Below are 20,740 nucleotides of genomic sequence, written 5' to 3'. Positions count from 1 at the left end.
CCGTTGGGGTGGACTTCTCTTCTTCCCAAGTTGTTTCCCACTGAAATGCTGCATAGCCTGCTTTTTACCCCTGCTTTAATTCAATTTGTGGGGGGAATGCTCTCTTAAAGGAAGGAATAGGTGGTCAGGTTGGTAATAGATGCCAAGTTCTCTCAACTGGAAATTTTTGGTGTGATGCTGTTTTACAAAGCAGGTTTTCAATTATAACAGTACTGGCATATGTGACTTAGCTTAACATAATAAAGGCAAAGAGCAGGTACATATAAAGCATTCGTCTTGTAATGGCAGCCCATTTCTTTGGGTTGAAATAACGTGTAATTATAAACTAAAGTGATCACATCTAAAGAAAAAATTTTCACTGTATCCATGTCTTAGTATGATTTACCTTCCTCTTATTATTTCTTAATATAAAAATTACTGCATGCTGTCTTTGAAATGTTGCAATTGTGTTGGTATTTGAAGTACTTGTAAATACTTGTGCAAATCAGTTTTTCTGATGTTTGTCTGCAGGGCGAGGTGTGTGTTTATGTGCCCAGGGGAAATGAGATGTATTTGCATCCAAGAGGGTGTAGCAAGCGAACGCGTGCCAAAACGGAGTCTGTACGAACAGTTGCACTAAAATAGTACAGGATAAAAATGTTTGCAAATGAAAATAACTAGCTTCCAAAGAAATAATGGTATCTCATCCTCCCTGTAACTGTTGCTGATCTGAAGGCCTAAATGATAGCTTTTGAATCTTTCTGAAGATACTTGTAAAGCCACCAGATTGTGCATATGAAGATGCACAATCTTTTTGTAGATATAATTATATTTCATATAGTATTGTTAATCTTTGAGGTGCTGACAAACAGTTATTACTTACTTTTCTGTACTTCAGGGGAATACTGATTTAAGGATGTTTCAGCGCTCATTTAAATCAGTGAAATCATTACTATTAGCCTCAGTAGGTGCTGAATTAAACCCTATATTATGTGGGGCAGCTAATCATACATAATATTATACCTGTTTTTCACGTACAAAGTGCCTCTCAGCCAAAGATCTAATACCCCTTTATGCAAGTAAGCATCGTTGCTGCAGAATATCTCCAGAATATTTCTTATGATCCAAGACCTCTTATTCATAAGAGCAGACTAATAGATACCTTATCTTACCACTCCTCTTCAGTGCGTGGAGGTTGGAGAGACAAAATTCCTGGCATTTTTTTACTCCATAGATAGCTTGGCTTTGAATTGTTACTGTATGATTCCCACTTTCAGACTTTGGCTTGAAGTGTAAGCTGCCACAAGGATGTGCCATGTAGCCTGGGAAGAAAACCAGCAGATCTTTTATCATTATTGCCTTGTCTCTCTGGGTCACAGAGAAGCAATCGCCGCAGTTCAAGACTATGTTCAAAGGAGAGATGTCAGGACTGAATTGTTTTCTGGTGAAGGAAGGATGGGTAAAATATTAAATGCAGTCTTCTGTTTGCCCTTATCTTTGTGTTTCCTGACAAGAATATTGCACTGTATTTCCATGGTTCTATAATTCAAAGCTGAAGGTATATAGATTTGTGAAAGAAATGTATTTAATTGCTCAACAGTAGAAACCACTGTTATAAAAATCAGTGTAGATTTGATATTACATGTTCTTTCTTAAGTGAAAGCACTTCTATCTCAAGCAAGGAAGAGCACACTTTTGAGAGTTTAATTTTCATACACCTGCTGCTGTAATTACTGTAATTTAATGCACAGAGACATTTTTACTTTCTGAGCAGTAGGGGAGTTTGTCCATGAAAATTTCAGACGAGGTGTGTCTGTCTCCCTCAGTCCTCTTTGCCAGTAGCCTTTAAACCTTTCAGGAAATACTGATCAAATCTGGTGATGGGGGCCAGCAGGAGGGGGACAGAGGGAGGAAGGAGCTCGAGATTTTAAGTCCCTACAACTGCCATGTGATCAGTTGGCTTGGGTACAGGAGAGACATGCTGGTCTCACAGTGAGGAAAGGCTGCTGTACGAGCTCAGCAAGCTTTGGGGTAAGTTTGGTTTGGGGGCCACGTCTGCTGGGTGGCTGCTGAGCACATGCAGCCTGGTGGGTCAGCCACCCCATGGGATGATGCTTGCCTGGCTGGTGAGGATGGGAGAAGAGCCGACCATGGAGTAGTTCTGAGACTGTTTTGAAAAAGGTGAAGGTTTGGGAGGCAGGGGAAAGTTTGTGATAGGTGGAGGGTAGTACAGCGGACTGAGAATATTTCTGGAGGAAGTAAGAGGTGATGAATGCTTTGTAGAGGAGCCAGGTTTATCGTGGTAAGTATTCTTTAATATTCTCTGTAATAGTCTCTGTGCACAGGACTATTTGTTTTAATTTCTTACCCTATCACTGTGAGAGCATGTTTCTTTGGCAGACTGTTGTATACTTACCTAGTGATCTACCAAGTCTTTGGTCAGTATTTTATTTTGAACTGGTTTTATTCTGCTTTTCAAACAGCATGAGTTTTCTCATAGGGGGAGAATCATGAAAACAGCAAGCAGGCCGAGATTGGTGGCCCAAATCTTGTGTTACATCTGACATAAATTCAGAATGCTTCAAAATGTGCCTACTGAACCAATAATTACACTGATCCTTCTTCTTAAGCCATAATTTCAAGCTAGGTAGCTTCCAACAGTTGAATTAAGCTTGACGGTCCAACACTGTTATTTAAAATACTGTAAGCTACATAAGCATCAGCTGTGCGTATCTGAAGTGCATTAAAGCCCATTAAAGTAGATGGACTCTGTTTCAGTGGGTCTTGGATTGCAGGTTAACAGAGAGCATGGCACCATGGTGTTTTTGCAAATTCCTGCATTTGATTTTCCATGAATTGATTTTCTCTTCAGTCCTGGCTGGGAGTGGGGTCTCAGGAAAGCCCCGTTGTAGCCCACCTCTCTGTAGCCCCGTGAGGAATGGGTGGAGCACAGAATAATTTGTTTGCTCTCTGCCATCTTCCTTGCTGTCCTGTGGGATTTGCAGCTGCCAAGTCCAAGGCAGTCACCAGTCGCCTTGGTGTGTTACAAGAAAGTAGGATTGCAGGGGCAAGGCAGAAGAGGCAGTGGGGAAAAGGAGAGGGGATAAGAAGTTGCTATAACTCATGTATGTAAACAATCTCAAAATGAAGAGGCAGAAAGAGTTCATATATAAATTAGATGTTTTTTTCTGATCTGGAACATCTTAAATTTCCCTTAAATTATAAATAGAAGCTCACTGATACAAAAACTAGTACTGATGTATATTTGAGTGGGTGTGATTTGGTAATAGCTTGGGTGTGGCAAGCCAGGAAGTAAAGGATGTAAACAGTTTACAACCATTCATTTTTTTATTGGAGCTTTTATCTTTGTAACTGGTATTAGTTGCCATAGATACAGACAACACAGGGCTTGTTTGGGTTAATGAAAAGTCTGTCATGCTGATAAAAAAAATGTGATTTTTTTTCTTGAGAAAAACCTACATTATTTCAATTCCACTATTTTTGGCAATTAATTTTAACTATGCTTGCATTCATGTATATAATTAAAAAATTGTGGCATTTAGTAGTCTACATGTTTTTATATAGCATCTGCAGAATGATTTTGAGTACAATGCAGTACCAAACAAATTGGTCTTTAATTTAAATTAGAGATCATATTGACAGATATAAATTACTGGTTTGTCAGTTTACAGATGTGCTTCTGTACTTTCTAAAATCATTCTTACGATTTTTTTCCACCTTGTAAAATGATTACAGAACATTATCAGGTAACTCATTGGCTCACAAGTGTGGTTATGAATGTGCACAGCTTAATGTCATGTTATGATGTCACATTAAGTATATGCTCTTCCTACGTAAAAGTTCAGTATCTCAAGTGATAAATGCAATGAATATGACTTACCACATCTTAGTTCCAGCTACTCTGTCCAAATAGAAAGCAGTTACTTGCTGTAAATGTACCTCAGCTGATTCAAGAAATGGTTTTATATGAAGAAAAATTTAAAAAATTAAGTATCTTTTCTGTTAATATTTGGTAAGTGTGTGCAGGATGGTTCTAGTCCAGTATGCTATGGACAGTATTTTTTAATGAGTTTAAGGTGGCCACATTTCTTACAAGTACGTTTGTCACTGTTCAGGAACTGTAGTCAGGATGAATCTGAAATAAGTATTACTTGGGGCGGAGCGAGAGATGCACCATGTGGGGAACAGAGAAGAGAGAAAAATATTTTTGAGTCAGCTTGATTTAAAATAAAAATACACATGATGGTTCCTTGGAGAGTTGGAAATAGTGGCAACAGCCCTGGCAAAGTGGATGCATGGTCAGAGTGCAAGCAGGGTATCGTTCCAGACCTGTGGAAGATAACGAGTATGAGTTTAAATGATGCTATTCCTTTTAGGAATGCAAAGCTTTTGGCGTAAAGGCTGAATTCAGAGCACCACTAAATAAATGGATTGTGCACTGGGGATGTGTCTGGCTTCAGCATGGATGAGCAACCCTTGCAGCTGCAGCTCATGCTTTTCCTATGAGCAGTGAGGTTAGGTGGTAAATCAATTAATCTATTAATAAAAACTACTCCATACTGGAGGACAGAATCCCTCAGATCAAATGCTCATGGTGCTCGAAGGTTGTGGGCTTCTCCCTCTCTTGCCTGCAAGCTTAGCCACATTCATTTCACTACATTAAGCCTTTTGTGTTTGTGGTTACAAGAGAGTAGGATTTGCCCCACTACTGTAATTTAATAATCAGATACAGGAGAAATAACTTGAGTGGTATAGTTCTGCAAGGAGTCCGACTGCTGGTACACAGAGAGAAAAGCCACAGAGAAAACAGTGCTACGTCTTACTCGCAGTATACCATATATGTTTCCCCTACAGTCTTCCAGAAGTAAAATTATTCTTAACTGTATTTTTAATGGCTATGGAATCAAGATCCTAGAGTAAGTATTTCCTGGGAAAAGAAGGTAGGTTATTAAGAGCAGCAGTAAGTAAATCTGGGATTTTAAAAGTATTGAAAACATTGCCAGATGTCTTAGAGGTTTGAAAAAATAATTTAAATCTTTTTAGCGATTAAAACCTATTTTTCTAAGAACAGTTTAGTGTCAGAAATCAATTGGAATTCATCTCCTAAGGATGAAAAAAGGGCTGAATACGTGTGTGTATCAAGTTTCAGTTTTAAACTCAACAAGACTGCAGAAAGTCTGTAATTACGTCGTTTCAATTTCTAAATATTCAAATCACAGTGTTCTCAGGCTCAGTTTGTGAATTTTCTTTCTATACAGAAAGCCAGGATGAAGTATGCAGTAATCCAGTAGCTTTGAACCAATTAAAAACCAAAAATTATTTACATAGCTTTGGAAAATAGTATACTAATGTTTGTCTTTATCATCGCACAATGTTTGAGTCTTTTGTGATTTTTCTGTTTAATTTTTCTATCTCTCAGCTGAGCGTTGGTTGTGCACTCGAGCAAGACTCTTCAGTATCTCCCCACACTGAGCCCTTCTCTTCAGTAGACCCAGAGGAGAGAATCGGGGTCCCCCAAGCTGGGACTGGCAGCTGTGGAGGTTATTGCAGTAGCAACATCCTGATACCCCACTCACCTTTTTCCAGTCCTAGGCCCAGGATGTGGATGGTGCACACATTTGATATACTAAAGATGGCTTTAGCTGCTGCAAATAGTTCTGTCCTTAAAAGGCTTCTGAAATGAAACTGGTCAAATACATCTACGGTTAACACGACTGTAGCAGAATTAGTCAGACACGTTTGTCCTGAGTTGTAAATGAACAAGGTCTAGCCTCATGTGTGTTTTCATTTGAGTTTCTTTACTCAGGTTAACTCGGTGAGACTCAGAATAATAGAAAAAAAAGAAAAACAAAAATCTCATGTAATACTTTCAGAATTAGGCTCATAATAATCCATTTAAGATGTTTAAAACAATCCAGCAGTTAGTCGTCATAAACCTGAGAGTATGAGGAAACTCTTTACTGTTGCAGGACTTTTGACTTTGCTGTGTTTTCTTTGTAGGGTCTTGGTATGTCCGGTGGAAGTCAGGCTGGCTTGGGGACTCCTTCATCCAGGCAGTATGCACGACAGAAAATAACTCGCGTAAACCTCAGGGACTTCATCTTCTACATGGAACAGGAAAGAGAAACGAGCCATTCTCTCCTGCTCTATCGAGCTCTGCTTAAATAAAGCCAAGAATTGTACTGATTTCTCCATACAGAAGCTCAACTTGCATTGAAAAGCTGTCATTTTAATGTGCCTTCTCTTTTTTTCAGAAGTCAATGTTCCGGTAATTTTGTTTTGTAAGATTGTCAGACACATGCAATAAATTCCCTTTATGTAAAAAAAAATATATATTAAAAAAAACACAAAAAAATGTGCAAAAGGTTTTAAAGTGTTAAATCCACAGATATAACCAACATCAAAGTCTTGCTCCATTTGGCCATTTTAGATAAGGCTGAAGTAGATGGTGTTGAAGTTACGCAAATGGAAAGACTGCTGCAATGGCTCACCTAAACCATCTCACGGCGAGGAGGATTGGGACAGGTTCACAGGATTGGGACCTAACCATGGTGTTAACCTGTATGTTCACTTACGGTGCTGTTGTGTTCTTTTTAGTTTTACTAGCACTGTTTCCGCTGACTAACCATGGTGATACCTGTTGTTATTTTAGATTAGTTATAATCGCAGGTTTTTGCACAGCTAAGAGAATAGCCACTGCACACTCTCACAAATTTTATATATTTAGGATTTTTGCTTTTACTGCACAGCTCATTTCCTGAGCCATTTGCTGAACCAAATCCTAAGTGTATGAAATCTGTGCATTCGGGTCCCAGCTGAGTTACCTTGACTGGCTTCCAGTTGTTTTCTAAGTCTCTTCAATCTTTTGCACATTTGTAGCAGCTGGTTAGTAACATGAATCGAAGTTGGGTTTTATTTTCTAAAAAATACCTTAATTTATTTATTGCAAAGAGTATGGTTTAACGGTGGTTTTAAAAGAGAGTATTGTTCAGTAAAGAGTTTAGAGTATTCTATATGGATTTTTAAAGTCACTGTAAAGGAAGTTTTTGGGGGCCGGTTCCACTCGTAGAGAATCACGAGAGGAGGGGCGAGCCCTGGCAGCCCGGTGCCGCCAGGTGGTCAGGGCAGCACCGCAGGGACTGGCGATGCCTTTGCCTTGGACGACTGGACCCGAGGGCTCCAGTCCAGAGAGGCTCGTGAACAAGCGCATGACTTTAAGCATAATGACTAGTTTTAAGTACTTAAGGGTGGGATGAATGCTTTTTAAATGCTTTGCTGAATTGGAATTTAAGGGGCCCACACCAAAGCCAAGCGAAGTCAGTGTGAGTCTTTTAAATGGGTATCGGATAGGAATACTGAGCAAGCAGGTGGGCACAAGCTGTTGTACTTCAAACATAACAGTATTATCAGTAACCATGGAAGGGAGACATTTGCTTATTTATTTTTTCACTTTTTACTATGTTACGCTTGCCACTTTTTTGAGGCAATACTTTTTTTTTGATGGGAAACCATAGCGAAAGCACAAATAGAACTATTTGTCCAATAGTTTTAAAAACAAAGTTTTAATTATTTTTTAAGGTTTATGAAAAGCAGAAGAAAATTTATACTGCTGCTATTTAGCCAAAAGATTATTCATAAGGTATTTAAGGCCAGGAAGTGTAAAATTATGTTTTAAATGTATTGATAATTTGTACATATTGTTTATAAAGGCCTTGTGTTTATTAGAATTACGTTATTTTGATGATTTCTGTACATACTCGTAAATACCCCCAATTTGTGTGAAAACATACTCCCTTATTTGTACTTATTTTGTAAAGAAATAAAACAATTTACTAAAGTAACACATCGAGTGACATACAGTATTAATTTATCAAACATGAATTTCACATTGTCTTGTAGTTATTAAGCACTGTTCAGAAACATTTTGCATTAAAATATTAACAGAATACCCACAAAGAAATATTAAAACCAAATACTTCAATGTTTTGTTGTGCTGATTCTTATCCTTTGTCAAAGATCTAATAAAATTGTCAACAAACCTCGATGCTATTAATACAGTGAATGAATGCACTCAACAGCTGCTTTCTCAAAAGCGATTAGTGCAATGAGCACAACATAACATTCTCTCTTTCACTTTCTTTCCGAGACTTGGGAGCACAGTGGTGTAAGAGGGTTGTACAGAAAGTGCTAGCGAAGACTCGTGTTCTTCAAGCCAGTTTCAGTGCTCAGCAACGGAGAATCAGAAGAGTTTTGTTCAATCAAGTTAGGCAAACACCCAGGCTACGCCTACTTTTTGGCCTTCATAATAAAAACACTTGCTGGCTGCACACCACAGCTTTACTGGAGTTTCTATGATATTTTAAAACCTGTTTTAGCGACGCTGAGCAATGTTCTTAATTAAGTTATGTTGCTATGGTCTAAGGCCAGAAGTAAAAATTCAAATCAGTTTTTGCTGATATTGCTGCCTAAAAATATAGGGAAGTAAGTAAAAAATATATAAATGAAACTGTAATAAACTTTAAATAAGTGACCTGAAGTTACTAACTAAAAGAACATGTTCTAGCTTTCTGGTTTTTTTAAAGGCATATTTCTTCTAACAAAGTGATTGTTTCCACATGTCTGCCGTGCCTTAGTGCTATTTTGCAGTCAATGTTGTGATGTCATGGCTCAAACTTTCCATCTCAAGTTCACATTTAACTTGGCTGGCGCAGCCTGGAACCCTTTACGATGCCACCTTAGCAAGCTGCCCAAAGTACTGGAGCTGCTTTATTGAGCTATAGAAAAAATACGGTAAACACCAAACTGAAGAAAAACAAACCAGCCAACCCCAAATACTTCCAGTGGCATTCTACGTACACCTAAAAGCATCATCCCGCTTCCAGGCTTGCGAGAGCTGCTGCCTGCGCCTTCGGCGGGAGCTGGACGCGCTCGGCGGGTACGTGGAGTCCGGTCCCACTTGCAGATGCCGACTCTGGGGGAGGCTTGGCCTGAGTACCAGTGGCAGAACTGGGCCCCCGTGTTCAAATGTAAACGTGAGGCCTTCGCCTTTCTCCCCTGGCTGAGAGGTAACGCACGGAGAGGGTGCGCCGACAGACAAGCGCTCAGCCGCTGCTAGTGCTAACTCTCCCTCTTCAGGAGGGCAGGACAGAAGCGTATACAGGATAAAACCACAAAGCTAAACGGATTATTTAAGGATACTTTGAACTTAAAGTGAACTCAATGTATGAAAGTAATAAATAAAACACTTTTTTTTTTTCTTTTTGTAAGACATGGCTACATCAAGCTGAACGGAGCAAAAGGCTGGAGGAGATGCAATCAAAAGTTCTCACCTCTTTCAGACCACATGGGAGATACAGTGAGTGTTCCACCCTACTTGCTTGGTTTTGATCATTTACTTTACAGAAATGTTTATGGCATGAAGTACTGTATAAGAAATGTGCATACACAAATACATGACAATTATACGTTAAGTTCTTTACAATATTAAATGTATAATATACAATTCTACAGATATCTTACATACAAAGGTGAATGTTGTGCCATATATTCAAATATGGCAATGCCTAGCAACTTTAGAATGTCATACAAGTATAAAACCACAAAATAAAATAACTTTACAACTCTTTTAAAGTAGACAGATTTGCTCAACTGTTCTGCTAAGTTAGCAGGCCAAGACGTATCGGCTAAGATTTCCAGAAGAGATTTCTGAGTTGAGTAACCAAGGTGAGAAAATCTGCAGAGGTCTGATTTTCCACGGACAGGTATCCAGCCCTTTTCCAAAAATTAGACCCCTGCCTAGATTGTACCTTGGATATTCAGTACTGCTCATTGCTTTTGAAAATACTAGTCTTAAATGTGATTTTTTTACTTTGCCTGATTGTAATCATTTGGCATTAAAGAATTGTTGACCATTTCATACTCTGTCCCTTGTTCTATATGGCCGTATTTATGCATCTAAAAAGAGTTTAATTAAAATTCAGCATCTACAACAGTATTCTATAAATTAATGTGGGAGAAACTAAATTGTGATTAACACATGAATCATGCTAAACAGCAATAAACAGGATTTAGCAGAATGCTATTTATAACCTTGCACCTGCAAACACGGTGCTGTCTCCTGAGTTAGGAAGCCCTGCAAGTCAGAGTCGATACTGATTCGTGGAAGGAGCAGTAACCTCCTGCAGACAGCGGGCTTTGTTAAAGAGGAAATTACACAGAGAGAGGGCAGCTACAGAATCGGTATTTTAATAAGAGTTTAAAATAATAGAGGAAAAACAATCTAAACAAAGGTGGCCTGCTTTCATCGGACAATGGCAGTAGAGGGGTTTAACATCTTTTTTTGCAAAAATTCCAGACCCATAAAGAGTAGGCTTGTCCAAAATTCTTAACGTTTCCTCCTAAATGTGGGCTTATAACATGGTTAGTAAATGAGTAACAAGGGGTGGCAGAGCTTGCTTGGCAGAACCACGCTTCTTTGATGATGCAAAACTTAACAGTTTCTGAGTCAAAACAGGACTGGCTTTAAGAGAACTACAGCTCCACGTTAGGTATGTGACCCTTGTGTGATGGTGGATGGCATTTTCTTTTGTGCTTCCAGATCCCTACTTTTGCAAATATTGCCATAATTGGCCTTGTCAATTTGTCGCTTTTTTGTTTTGTTTGTGTGGGGTTTTTTAGTACTGAGCACCAGTTGACTATAAATCTGTCCTTTTCTGATTCTGGATTCACAGAGAGATATTTCAGTTGGAAATGTTGTATAAAAATAAGCCATTTGCTAGTATGAGCGAGTACAATCACGGAAGTGTAACGTAATGTATGGAGGTGTAAAGCACGTCTGATATGAAGGAGGTGCGGCAGTCAGGGAAGATACTCAGTGCAGTTTTTAGTGTACCATCTTCCTCTCGGAGGCGCCCACTTCCACGCGTCACAGCATCGGGGTATCGTTGGAAAGGCTGTCAGAACCGTTTCTCCTGCTGATCTATTCAAATTGCTTTAATCGGTCTTTCTGCAGAAGTCCAATCTAGGGTCAGGGGTTTATGAAGCTTTGCCTTTTTCACCACCACAGCTGTTCAGCCCAAAGTACGTTCCCAGCAGGGCTGGTATGCTGAGCATGCTCAGGAATTTCATCGTGAAAAACAGACAAGTGGTTTTTCAAATGCATTTCATGGCTGGCTATGTGACAGGTAGTTTCAGAATACCACTAATTGGCAACATAAAGTCAAAATCTGTTTGCTAATACTGTTTTGCAAATCCTTAGTGTTTCACATAAGGGACTATTAAACACTTCTACGGTTACAAAGGAGTACGGGTAGCATCTAGTCCAGGGGCTCCTGTTTTATTCTGATTGTTGGGGTAGGTTGTGGTCGTCTGTCTTCGCGACACAGCACGTATTCACTGAACTGAGAGGAATCCACCCCACCACCACATGAAGCTGCCACGTTAAATCCCTTCTGAAATAATCTTTCGAGCACCTGCAATGTGAGGGAAAAAAATCAGATTAATATTTAGCAAATGTTAGTGATAAAAACATTCAGGAGCACTGGATCTAAATGATGGATTTAGTCTTTCGAGTCCTCGTTGAATGAATATTATTCAGCTATAATTCTATAACTTATTCTTAAATGACTACACTGTGATTAAAGTCTCGCTCTCAGCAAACCTCTGTAGAAAACAAAAATTAATCAAACAAATAAGCGCTCTGCAGAGCAGCTTAGTACATTATATAGTAAAATACTGGACTGTGGTGATATTGATGCTATCTTACTGCTTATAGAAAGCAACATCAGGTTTAAGTCATAATAAAAAGTGCCCATTATTCATTAGTAATACGAACAGTCTTACAGAAAGTCTTACAAAATGAAAACATTTCTCAGCTCTTCCTTGGCAGATGAAAATGTATTAGGAGTCTGAGTGACATTTCCACCAGATCTTCATGGAAGTCGCAGCTGTGATTTTCCCTCGCTGGAAGGGAGCGCTGCTTTTAGCAAAGCATGGCAGGGACGGGACGTGGAGCCAAGTCGTGGACAATAAGGAAACGTTCTGGCCCAAGAAAGAGGTTAACTTTTATTGCCCAAATATGTATTTTCTCTTTCTCCTTCTAAAGAAAAGTTGGTACAATTTAGATGCATGAATTTAAGGAACCCAGAGGCAACTTTAATTTCTGAGACTGTCACACAGCACATTACCCTAGGATATACTGATCTTGGCAATATGATAGAGGCCATGTTTTCACATGGGTGAGCGTGTTGATATACGGTTTCCCAGCAGAGCAGGATGCACACAGACTTTTCTCAGCATTAGGTGAGAGCGGATGCCAGATCCACCTTTGGCAGATCTGCGGTGTAAGATCCACCGGAGGAGATGCCGAGCTCCCTCCCGAGCTCCCGCTGGCTGCTCTCCTGAGTCCAGGGCAGTAACCGGGAAAAACGGTTCCTGTGTTTTTCTCTACTGATAAATGCCATCGAGGGGGAGCAGCCCGTACTGTTCCGTAACAGTCTTGCCCAAGGTACCGCTTCCATTGCTACAGCACGTGGGCCCACTGCGCTGGAAAGTGAACCTGATGATTTACTAAACCCGATGAACTTATTAACACCAGCATCCTTGTGTGACAGTCGTCTGCCACCCACAACGACAGGGACTAAGCTATTTAAAAACTTGTTCACTCAACCTAGAGAAGCGTCTAAGCAATATACCCAACTTCAGACGGAGGCAACTTGTATGCTTTCACAGGTTTGTGTTACAGAAAGAATCTGCTTTCTTTTTTGGTTTTACTAGCCCTGTGAAGCACTTCAGCAGTTATACCTACTGCAGCAGTACTTAAAAGCCGTGTTTCAAGGCCCAAGCTAACTATGTTAAAGACCTGCACACCAGACCTCGCACACAAACCCATGTGAGGCCAAGGTGCGTTTCTTAGTGCATTCTTCTTCTGACTGAGTGTTGGCATTGCTTTCTCCAGAAACATCAAGTTTGGAGCCTTTATTAACAGTAACTGATTTCAAAAGCACAACTGTATCCAAAGTGGTATCACAGTGCAATGCAAACCATGGCAGCATTTGCTGGTTTTAATCCATGGGAACCCTCCTTTGAGGTCGCCTGTGTTAGCCATCTACGTTTAAATCCATGGTTTGGGTTTTCAGTGGTAACTAAAACCTCATACTTGCTACTCTGGCTGCTATGGACAGACGAAGGAAAGGAGCTGCTCTAGCACAGCTTTGCCTAAGCCATGCAGAATCTGCTGGAAATCAGCTTGCCTGAGGAGCTCTGCCTGGCCTTGGGACACAAGGACTTACATTCTCAGAAAGTTGCATCTGCCAAATCTCACTGACTTTTGCCCTGATTTTTATATATACTGTAAGAAAGTTGTAGAACTGAAAGATTGAAAAAGCACCCCAGTGTAGGGAAGAAAAATGAACCTGGAGAGATGAAAAGAAGGGGGGGAGAGTGGGTTATCAAAATATATTTGAGAGAGAGAGAGAGAGAAAGCTTACAACTCTCTCCTTTGTCCGGGCTGTACGCAGCCTGTAGGACAGAAACGGGGTGCAGACACTAACACTTGTTCCTGCTCTAAGAGGAAGGCAGGAGTTTGAGCGGGAAGGAGGAATAAGACATCATCAGACTGCTGTTTCACAGGCTGGAGTGTATTTTGACCGTTTTGTGCATCCCTGTTCCTAGACTTGGCAAGATGAAGACAAGAGGCAACCTAGCTACAGGAAAGGAGGCTTCTTCCATTTAACTGGATGGCAAAACAGAGGGTTGACAGATAAGATTTCAGAGAGACACGTGACTTCAAAATCCTTGCTAAAAACTTAAAATCAATTTGCTTGTAAGACAAAACAAGCAGGGGGATGCCCTCGGCTTGCCTCGGTCCAAAGCTATGGAAGGCTGCATGTTAACATAGGACTCTTCTTCACCGAGCCAGCTCTCTGCAAACACGCAATCCAGGTAGGCATGACACCTTAGAGCACCGCACGCAGAACAAAGCGATTCATTTTTGCTACCTACACGCTCGAAGGACTAGACTGCAGGCTATAATCTAGTGTTAAAAACCTTGGTATCATCAATTTTCTCAGCAAGAAACAAAACAGGCCAAATCCTGTAAACAATGCAGAGAATGTTTAATTGTAGAGTTTTAAGTGTAACTTGGATGCGGTTGTGCTCAGGTCCATGGAGAACGGCTCCTAAAGGCAGCTTCCACATGCACTGAGCACCGGTTTGTATGCGCTGGTATGTGCACAAGACTAAACGGCATGTTGAACATGAACAGATTTAAATGCCATTTAGTGAATCTGGCACTATCCGCATTACTTTTTCTGAAGGTAACATACAGATAGAGGGAAACCAGTAAGCATCTCTGAATCAAATCAGAGCTACTTTCCTGTAAATCTCCAAAGAGAATATGCCAAAAAGTAAATACGTATCAGCTGTGTTTCTCCTATGTACAGGGAGACACACACACAATATTAAATAGAGGATTTGTGCTAGGATTTAATATACTCTGTCTTCCAATATTCTGAGCACATCTGATTTTGTTGGAAGGTTTTCCAAATAGAAACATGATACTTTCCCTTATTGCATTTCATTTAAATTTTGCAGAATACTAATGAATACATTCTTAATTATGAAGACTCAATGTTCAACATATACAAGCATCACAGAATTTTCTCTAAGGTAAGCTCACGTATCTCACCAGAACCTGTTGCAAGGAGTTGAAAAACATTGTCAGTCTTAAGAAAACTCTATTCCTATATGTAATTACAAATAGGCGTTAAATTAAGAGTTACTGTATTTTTTTGGCTGCCACTACCTACTAAATGTTGACATTCTTTGCTTTATATGCACAGTTCTTGACACAAAAGTTAATGAAAATATTTTCCAAAGATCCAAAGAATTTATAAGTATTGCAGTTGTGCTACCAAGTACATTCAGCAGGGCACAGGTAGACAAAAGTGATGTATCTCAGCAAACAGCAGGCAGACTTACCGCGTCACTCTGAGATTCTTTGGAAATTATTCTGCTCTTCCAACTACTACCTCTTTTAACTGATCTCCCTTAAGTCTTGCATTTACTTCACTGTACTTCCAACTTCTGATGTAATATTGTTTTGCCAAAAAATCCTGGGAAGGGGAAGGGCAGTGCCTCTGTGCTGACCAGAGACCATCAGAGCCAATGATAATTAGCTGCTGATTTCATCAGGTCTCAGAAATGCATCATTTTCCAGAAAGTGTTTGAAAACACTTTCTATTAATTATATAGTAAAATGATGTAATTTAGTAAAATGATGTAATTTAATAACATTATTTAGACTGTAGACTCTTTGACAGAAATTTTTTTTCACAACATGAACCAAGGGACTCTTTGATTCTGTCTGAATTTTGACTGAATTCAAAACACATTCAAGTAATAACAATAATTAGCATTCAGCTTTTACTATACACAGACATTTCCTACCAGTATGCTGCTTTGGATAAAACAGAGCCAAGTGCTAAGCCATGTGGGCATCCAGCACTTTGGCTGGCTGCTTGCAGTGCCGAGCCTGTCAGTAGCTCGCAGAGACCCTTTATTGTTTCAGTTATTCTAATTTCTTGCGTGCATCTGTATTGCATGGCCAGTGTGGCTGAGACACGAACACACTTCCCTATGCACTCACCTTAGCTAAACTGCAGCTGCTCCCTTCTCCACCCAGCACAGCGGCGGATTCATCACTGTTCCCACTGCCAGCAAACGGATCTGCCTCCGACCCACCTCCAGCCTTCTATTTTTGGGGCAGCCCACTCTAAACCTTGCCAAACGTGAAATTGCTAAGGACTGTGCAAAATTAACCACAGGCATCGGACTGCTAAAGTTCAACCAAATAAAACACTTGGGAGTCTTGAACCAAAAATCACCAAAAATAGCTGGGTTTAGAATGGTTTCAGACAAAAGCGTCTATTAGTGCATGGTGCCCCAGGGAGTGCTGCCCCAAGGAGGGAGGTGTCAGTGTCAAATGCAGGTTGTTAAAATGACTCCATCCACCTTTACATATCCTGGTAACTGCAGGTCTCCCGAAAATGTTGTCTGCTGGCAGCCTGGGAGATGGAGGGTGCCTCAGCTTGCTGTGTAGTAACAACACAGGTAAGCCAGGGCTCTAGGTTCTTGCCCTCCCTTGCTATTACGCCTCTCCCTCCCCAACCCGTCTGTCCAGCCTGTCCCGTGGGCCAGCTCTTCTGTGGGTATTTGCCCACAGGGAAGTTTATCAAGACCACTACAGCATTCCCCCCAGCCCAGTCAGCACCTCTGCAGGGGACGGTAACTTTGGAAATATTCCCCTATAGGTTGATTCCACTTTCCATAATGCAAGTATTTGCAGCATATTTTAAAGGCATACATGCAAAAACCAAGAGCTCTGTTTTGCCCTTGTTAATTAAGGCAGAAGTTAACAGCATCATCAACACCGTTCCTTCTCCGCAGCCCAAGGACAGCTACAACACCAAAGCTTTGGCCGCAGTGGTGGTGATCCCTTGTGAAATGGCATTTCTTGCCCATAAGGCTGCTGCCTAAACACGAGCCACATATTTATTTCCACTGCCATCCACCTATCTGTCCAGTTATCTTCTTTTGTTTCATATGTTTAATTTTAAACCAATGTCAAAACTCTGAGTATAAAATGAAATACATTTTGTTTAAAATACTCTGGGCAATTTTTATAGAACATCCTTTTGAAAAAAAAAAAAAGTGCAGAGATCAATTTTTTTAAGTCCATCCCGCAGGCACCATCATTTAATTATGAGTGAGACATAAATTATGCATTTACACATTGTTGCATTTTCTATAAAATGGTGTGGAGATTTTTTTTTTGTAGTTTTTGGAACTCTCTCTTTCTTCCTGGGGGCACTTTGGAGGAAAAAAAAAAACCTGCTGCGGGCTATACATTGATGAAAAAATTAGCATTTATCAGTATAACACCATTATGAGACCAGCATGGCACTAACATACACAAAATCTAAATCTATTTTTCTGCTTAGACTTTGGAAAATCTGGAAGACTGTGATCTCACCAGGCAGAAAATGTCTCCTTGCAGTATAAGCACTGAAGGTAATTGGGCAGAAGCAACTAATTTGCATATAATTGAACAAGAAATAATAAAAAAACACCCCAGCAAATAGATGAGCCAGCACCGAAAGGCCATTACCTGCACTGAATTCAACCGGCAGTATCCGTTCAAAGGAAACCTAATAACGTGGGTAGGGTCCTGGTTCCAGCCTGCATTTACGGAGTTGCACATGACGTCCCCGGTCTCTGGGAAGATCTCTTCTATTAAAGCTTTCTCCCCGCTCAATGCAATTCTTTCCCCCAGATCTGGAGTCACTCTTACGACCAAGCAGTCACAAGGCTGGAAATGTTTCCTTTGTTCTTTCTCTTGTTTCCATCGCTCAAGTTCCTTAATCATTGGCTGCAGCTGGTAATACTTTGCTTCTTCATATAAAAGATTAAAGTCCTGGGGAAAAAAAAAAAGAGAGGGAGAGAGAGAAACTAGAAATGCTTATAGTTCTCTTTTAAAAATGAGTATTGTTCCTGTTTGACCTACTTAGGCTTATGTATTGTCAGCAAGAGTGCAAAGGCAACAGGTATCCACATACTTTGTCTTCATCTGACACCTACACAGAAAACCACACTCTGTTAGTGTTGAATCTATTTGAGCTGACCACGAAGTTCCCATTGCACTGAATTATTCTTTCATTTATTATCCCACAAGCTCAATGCCAGAAGGATTTACTTTTGGATTAAGAAATCAAAATAACTGGCTGCAATAAGCAAAGCCTGCTGATGTAAGAGATGTCCTGAGCCCTAATCTTCACTCTTGGCCTCAGATACTCACTTCTGATCTTAGAAGATCTCGGGCTTCCTGTCACCTCTCGCACACATGTTACAAGATGGAGGTGTCAGTTCAGCTTCACTTCTTACCTGTCTTTGCTGAGTCTGAAATTCAGCTGCAGCAGCTCAGCTGCTCCCTGTGTTTCATGATTATTCATGTATTTAAAGGGTACTTTGGAGCCTGGTAAATTATATGGAGGTAGTGACTATCCCACTGGCTGGGAGTTCAGCTGTGCACTCCAACAACTGAAAAGAAACAGTTCTTCCCAGCCATTTGTCCATCACCTCACTTGGGCTTTGGGCAATTCAAATTCCGAATTTGATCCACTTCCAAGTTCATTGATTGAGATGTCTTCTGCACATGCTCATTAATAACTTTTCATCAGATTTCCAACTGATCTTCCCACCTCATATTAAATGCATGACAGTACGTCGAGGCAAAGGGTGTCAGCAGCCCCCCCAGACCCAAGGAGGCAGCAGTGCCCACCAGACCAAGCCAAGAAAGGGAGGGGGAAGCACCCAGGGACGGTTTGCTTACACCGGCCCCACCGCCTCCTTCAGCCTCCTGAAGAGAAGAGGAGCAGCAAGAGCACACCACCAGCTCCTCTCTCCAAAGAGCTGCCGTTTGCTTTCCTAGCTCTTACGCCTGTTTACAGATGGAAATGCTGCACCGCAGGTACGCTACGTGACTTTTGTGGAGTATGCTGTAGGTCAACACCTGGACATAAAGGCCAGTTCTCCACCACTGCAATGAAATGAAATGAAAAATCACAAGAGTGAAATGACTGGAATCATTTAGTCTGGAAAGAAGGGCGTGACAAGAAGTAATCAAGAAATGGGGACCAAAATTACATGAAAAATAACGGCAGCGCTGCTCCTCCAGGACTCAGGGAAGAGGGGGAATCAAAGGCCAATGAACGTGCAGCACAAAAAGGTGTGACTCTTCATAGTGGCTTGGAATTAACCTGTAAAATCTGCTGCTGCAGGATGCTATTGAACCAAAGCAGTTAGCCGTGTCCAAATTTGGCACCACAGACCCACCGCCGGTAGGGGAGAGGTGCTCCTTCACCCCAGGGCTGCCTACAGCCTGGAGATGTACAAATATTCACAGTGACAGCAGCAAGGTTATCACGTTACAAAAGGGACATCCGATCCTTCACATCTCTTTGATGTCTGTTAAGGCTGAGACAATATGCACACCACTAAGGGAGGCAAAAAGGACCGTAGAAAGAGAGAAAAGAGTGATAAGAGCACTTGGGGAGAAATGAGGGCAACAAACACACTCACGGGAAGGAGATGGAAGATGAAAAACAACAGGAAGATTAAAGAAGAAGCCTCGTCACCTGATGGAAGGTATTTTCCCCCCCTCCCCAAAATCAGCACTCTGTTAACCATTACTGCTTTTCACTGTCCACTGGTGAAGCTCCCTGGTTACTGAGCATGGGATTGGTTTAAACCTATGGGGATTAGTGGCCTAAATTAAAAAACAACCCCTGCCCCAAACTTTCTGAAATCTTCTTCATGCGGGACACTGGAGCAACACAGTCCACCACTTAACTGCAGTTATTACAGAGGTGTGTGCAGGGGGGTATCAAACGTTCACTGGGCATTTGCTGGTCCCATGTATCTCTTTTCTGAGCAAAGGAAAACATGCAATGCTAAGGAAAAATGTAATGTAATGCTGTAGAGTGAACAGGAGCATCCAGTGCTTACTGAAGGCAATGGAAAGTCTCCCACTGTTTTCAACAGGTCCTGAAAAACCAGTTTTAGAATATCTGTGTTCATGGTCACTATAAAATAACATATTATGTGTAAGGTCAATCAAGAATATGTGCTAAGAAAGCTCAACAGTAAAACCCTGAAGAGGTGGTACAGCCATATAAAAACCAGTCCTTCATTTCTGAAAGCAGAGAGGTACAGTGCTCCTGAGGCTGGATGCAAAGCCCATTACATTCATGAGAGTCTTCTTGACCGACTTCACTGGGCTTTGGACTAGGCTGACAGTATCCTGAATCACGGGAGTTCAATGCTCCAGCACCCCCAGGCCAAAACAGTAATGCCATAAAGCACACAAAACCAGGATCACACCACCTCTACCTCCCCCACAGCCAGCTATTAGCCCACTGCATCAAATGCAGCTCTAGTGACTCCTGCTAGCCATCATTTGTCCTAAATAAACAAGATAAATTTTATATTCTGATATCATTTTGTGATAAGACAACTCATTTTCAGGTGAAACAGCTCTTCCACTACTGTTCCCAGAATGACACGGCCATGCTTCAGACGGCCGTGTGGAAACCAGAGCTGTGCTGGAGCATCATGTGCTCAGTGGGATGCACCGTCATAAACTGCCTGGGTCGAGCCAAGGTGCTTGGGTTAGTTTTTAAAGTAAGACTCTCATCTCCATGTCCATTCCACACTTGGGCTGAGCACAAATACGCTGGAAAGGGTTTTGCACCTGGACGAAGGGGTTTGTAACAGAAGCTGGGAATCTGAGGCGTGCTGTTGCGAAGAGGCAACATGCACGTGTGGCGTTAGGGGGTCTGGGCACCGGCCTATTATCAGGCACTGGCAATAAAGGGAATTCGTTACGCTGTAACAAGTAAAGGGGATGAAAAGGCGTCTTCTGCTAGGAACGGCAAGAGAAAATTCACAGCTGTCCACCAGTGACAGCGCTGGAAAGGGACACCTTCCGTGACCCCCACTCCGCATACTGCACGCTGCCCTAGACCAGCCACCACCAGCACAGCCCGCCCCACTGCCCTGACCTGCTCTGGCTCCTGTAACAGGAAATCTGGCATTTCTGCCCCAAGTGACTTGGGCACCGCTATGGAATTTGACAATGTATTTAGGGAGGGAAGAGGATTTTGCAAAACCACGAACAAAGAAT

The 20,740-nt window shown here is 41.2% G+C and overlaps 2 protein-coding genes across 7 annotated transcripts in view; one reads left to right on the top strand and one right to left on the bottom strand.

Moving 5' to 3' along the window:
• LOC140656696 (transcription initiation factor TFIID subunit 4-like) overlaps positions 1-7,947 on the top strand; it is a 150,344-nt gene extending 142,397 nt beyond the window's left edge. For both annotated transcript variants that reach the window (XM_072872722.1, XM_072872721.1), the window contains exon 15: positions 6,001-7,947. In XM_072872722.1, coding sequence (XP_072728823.1) covers positions 6,001-6,168 — 168 coding nt within the window. In that variant the 3' untranslated portion in view covers positions 6,169-7,947. The remainder of the gene's footprint in view (positions 1-6,000) is intronic.
• A 93-nt stretch (positions 7,948-8,040) lies between these two features.
• Positions 8,041-20,740, bottom strand: part of KCTD15 (potassium channel tetramerization domain containing 15) — a 46,809-nt gene continuing 34,109 nt past the window's right edge. For all 5 annotated transcript variants that reach the window (XM_072872730.1, XM_072872728.1, XM_072872727.1 and 2 more), the window contains 2 exons: positions 17,168-17,473; positions 8,041-11,471 (listed from right to left, as the gene is read on the bottom strand). In XM_072872730.1, the coding sequence (XP_072728831.1) occupies positions 11,316-11,471; positions 17,168-17,473 (462 nt within the window). In that variant the 3' untranslated portion in view covers positions 8,041-11,315. The remainder of the gene's footprint in view (positions 11,472-17,167; positions 17,474-20,740) is intronic.

This window comes from Ciconia boyciana, chromosome 9, assembly GCF_034638445.1.
Source record: "Ciconia boyciana chromosome 9, ASM3463844v1, whole genome shotgun sequence".
Classification (NCBI taxonomy): Eukaryota; Metazoa; Chordata; class Aves; order Ciconiiformes; family Ciconiidae; genus Ciconia; species Ciconia boyciana.
The sequence above is the reverse complement of the archived record's forward strand: the minus strand, read 5'-3'. Positions and strand labels throughout refer to the sequence as shown.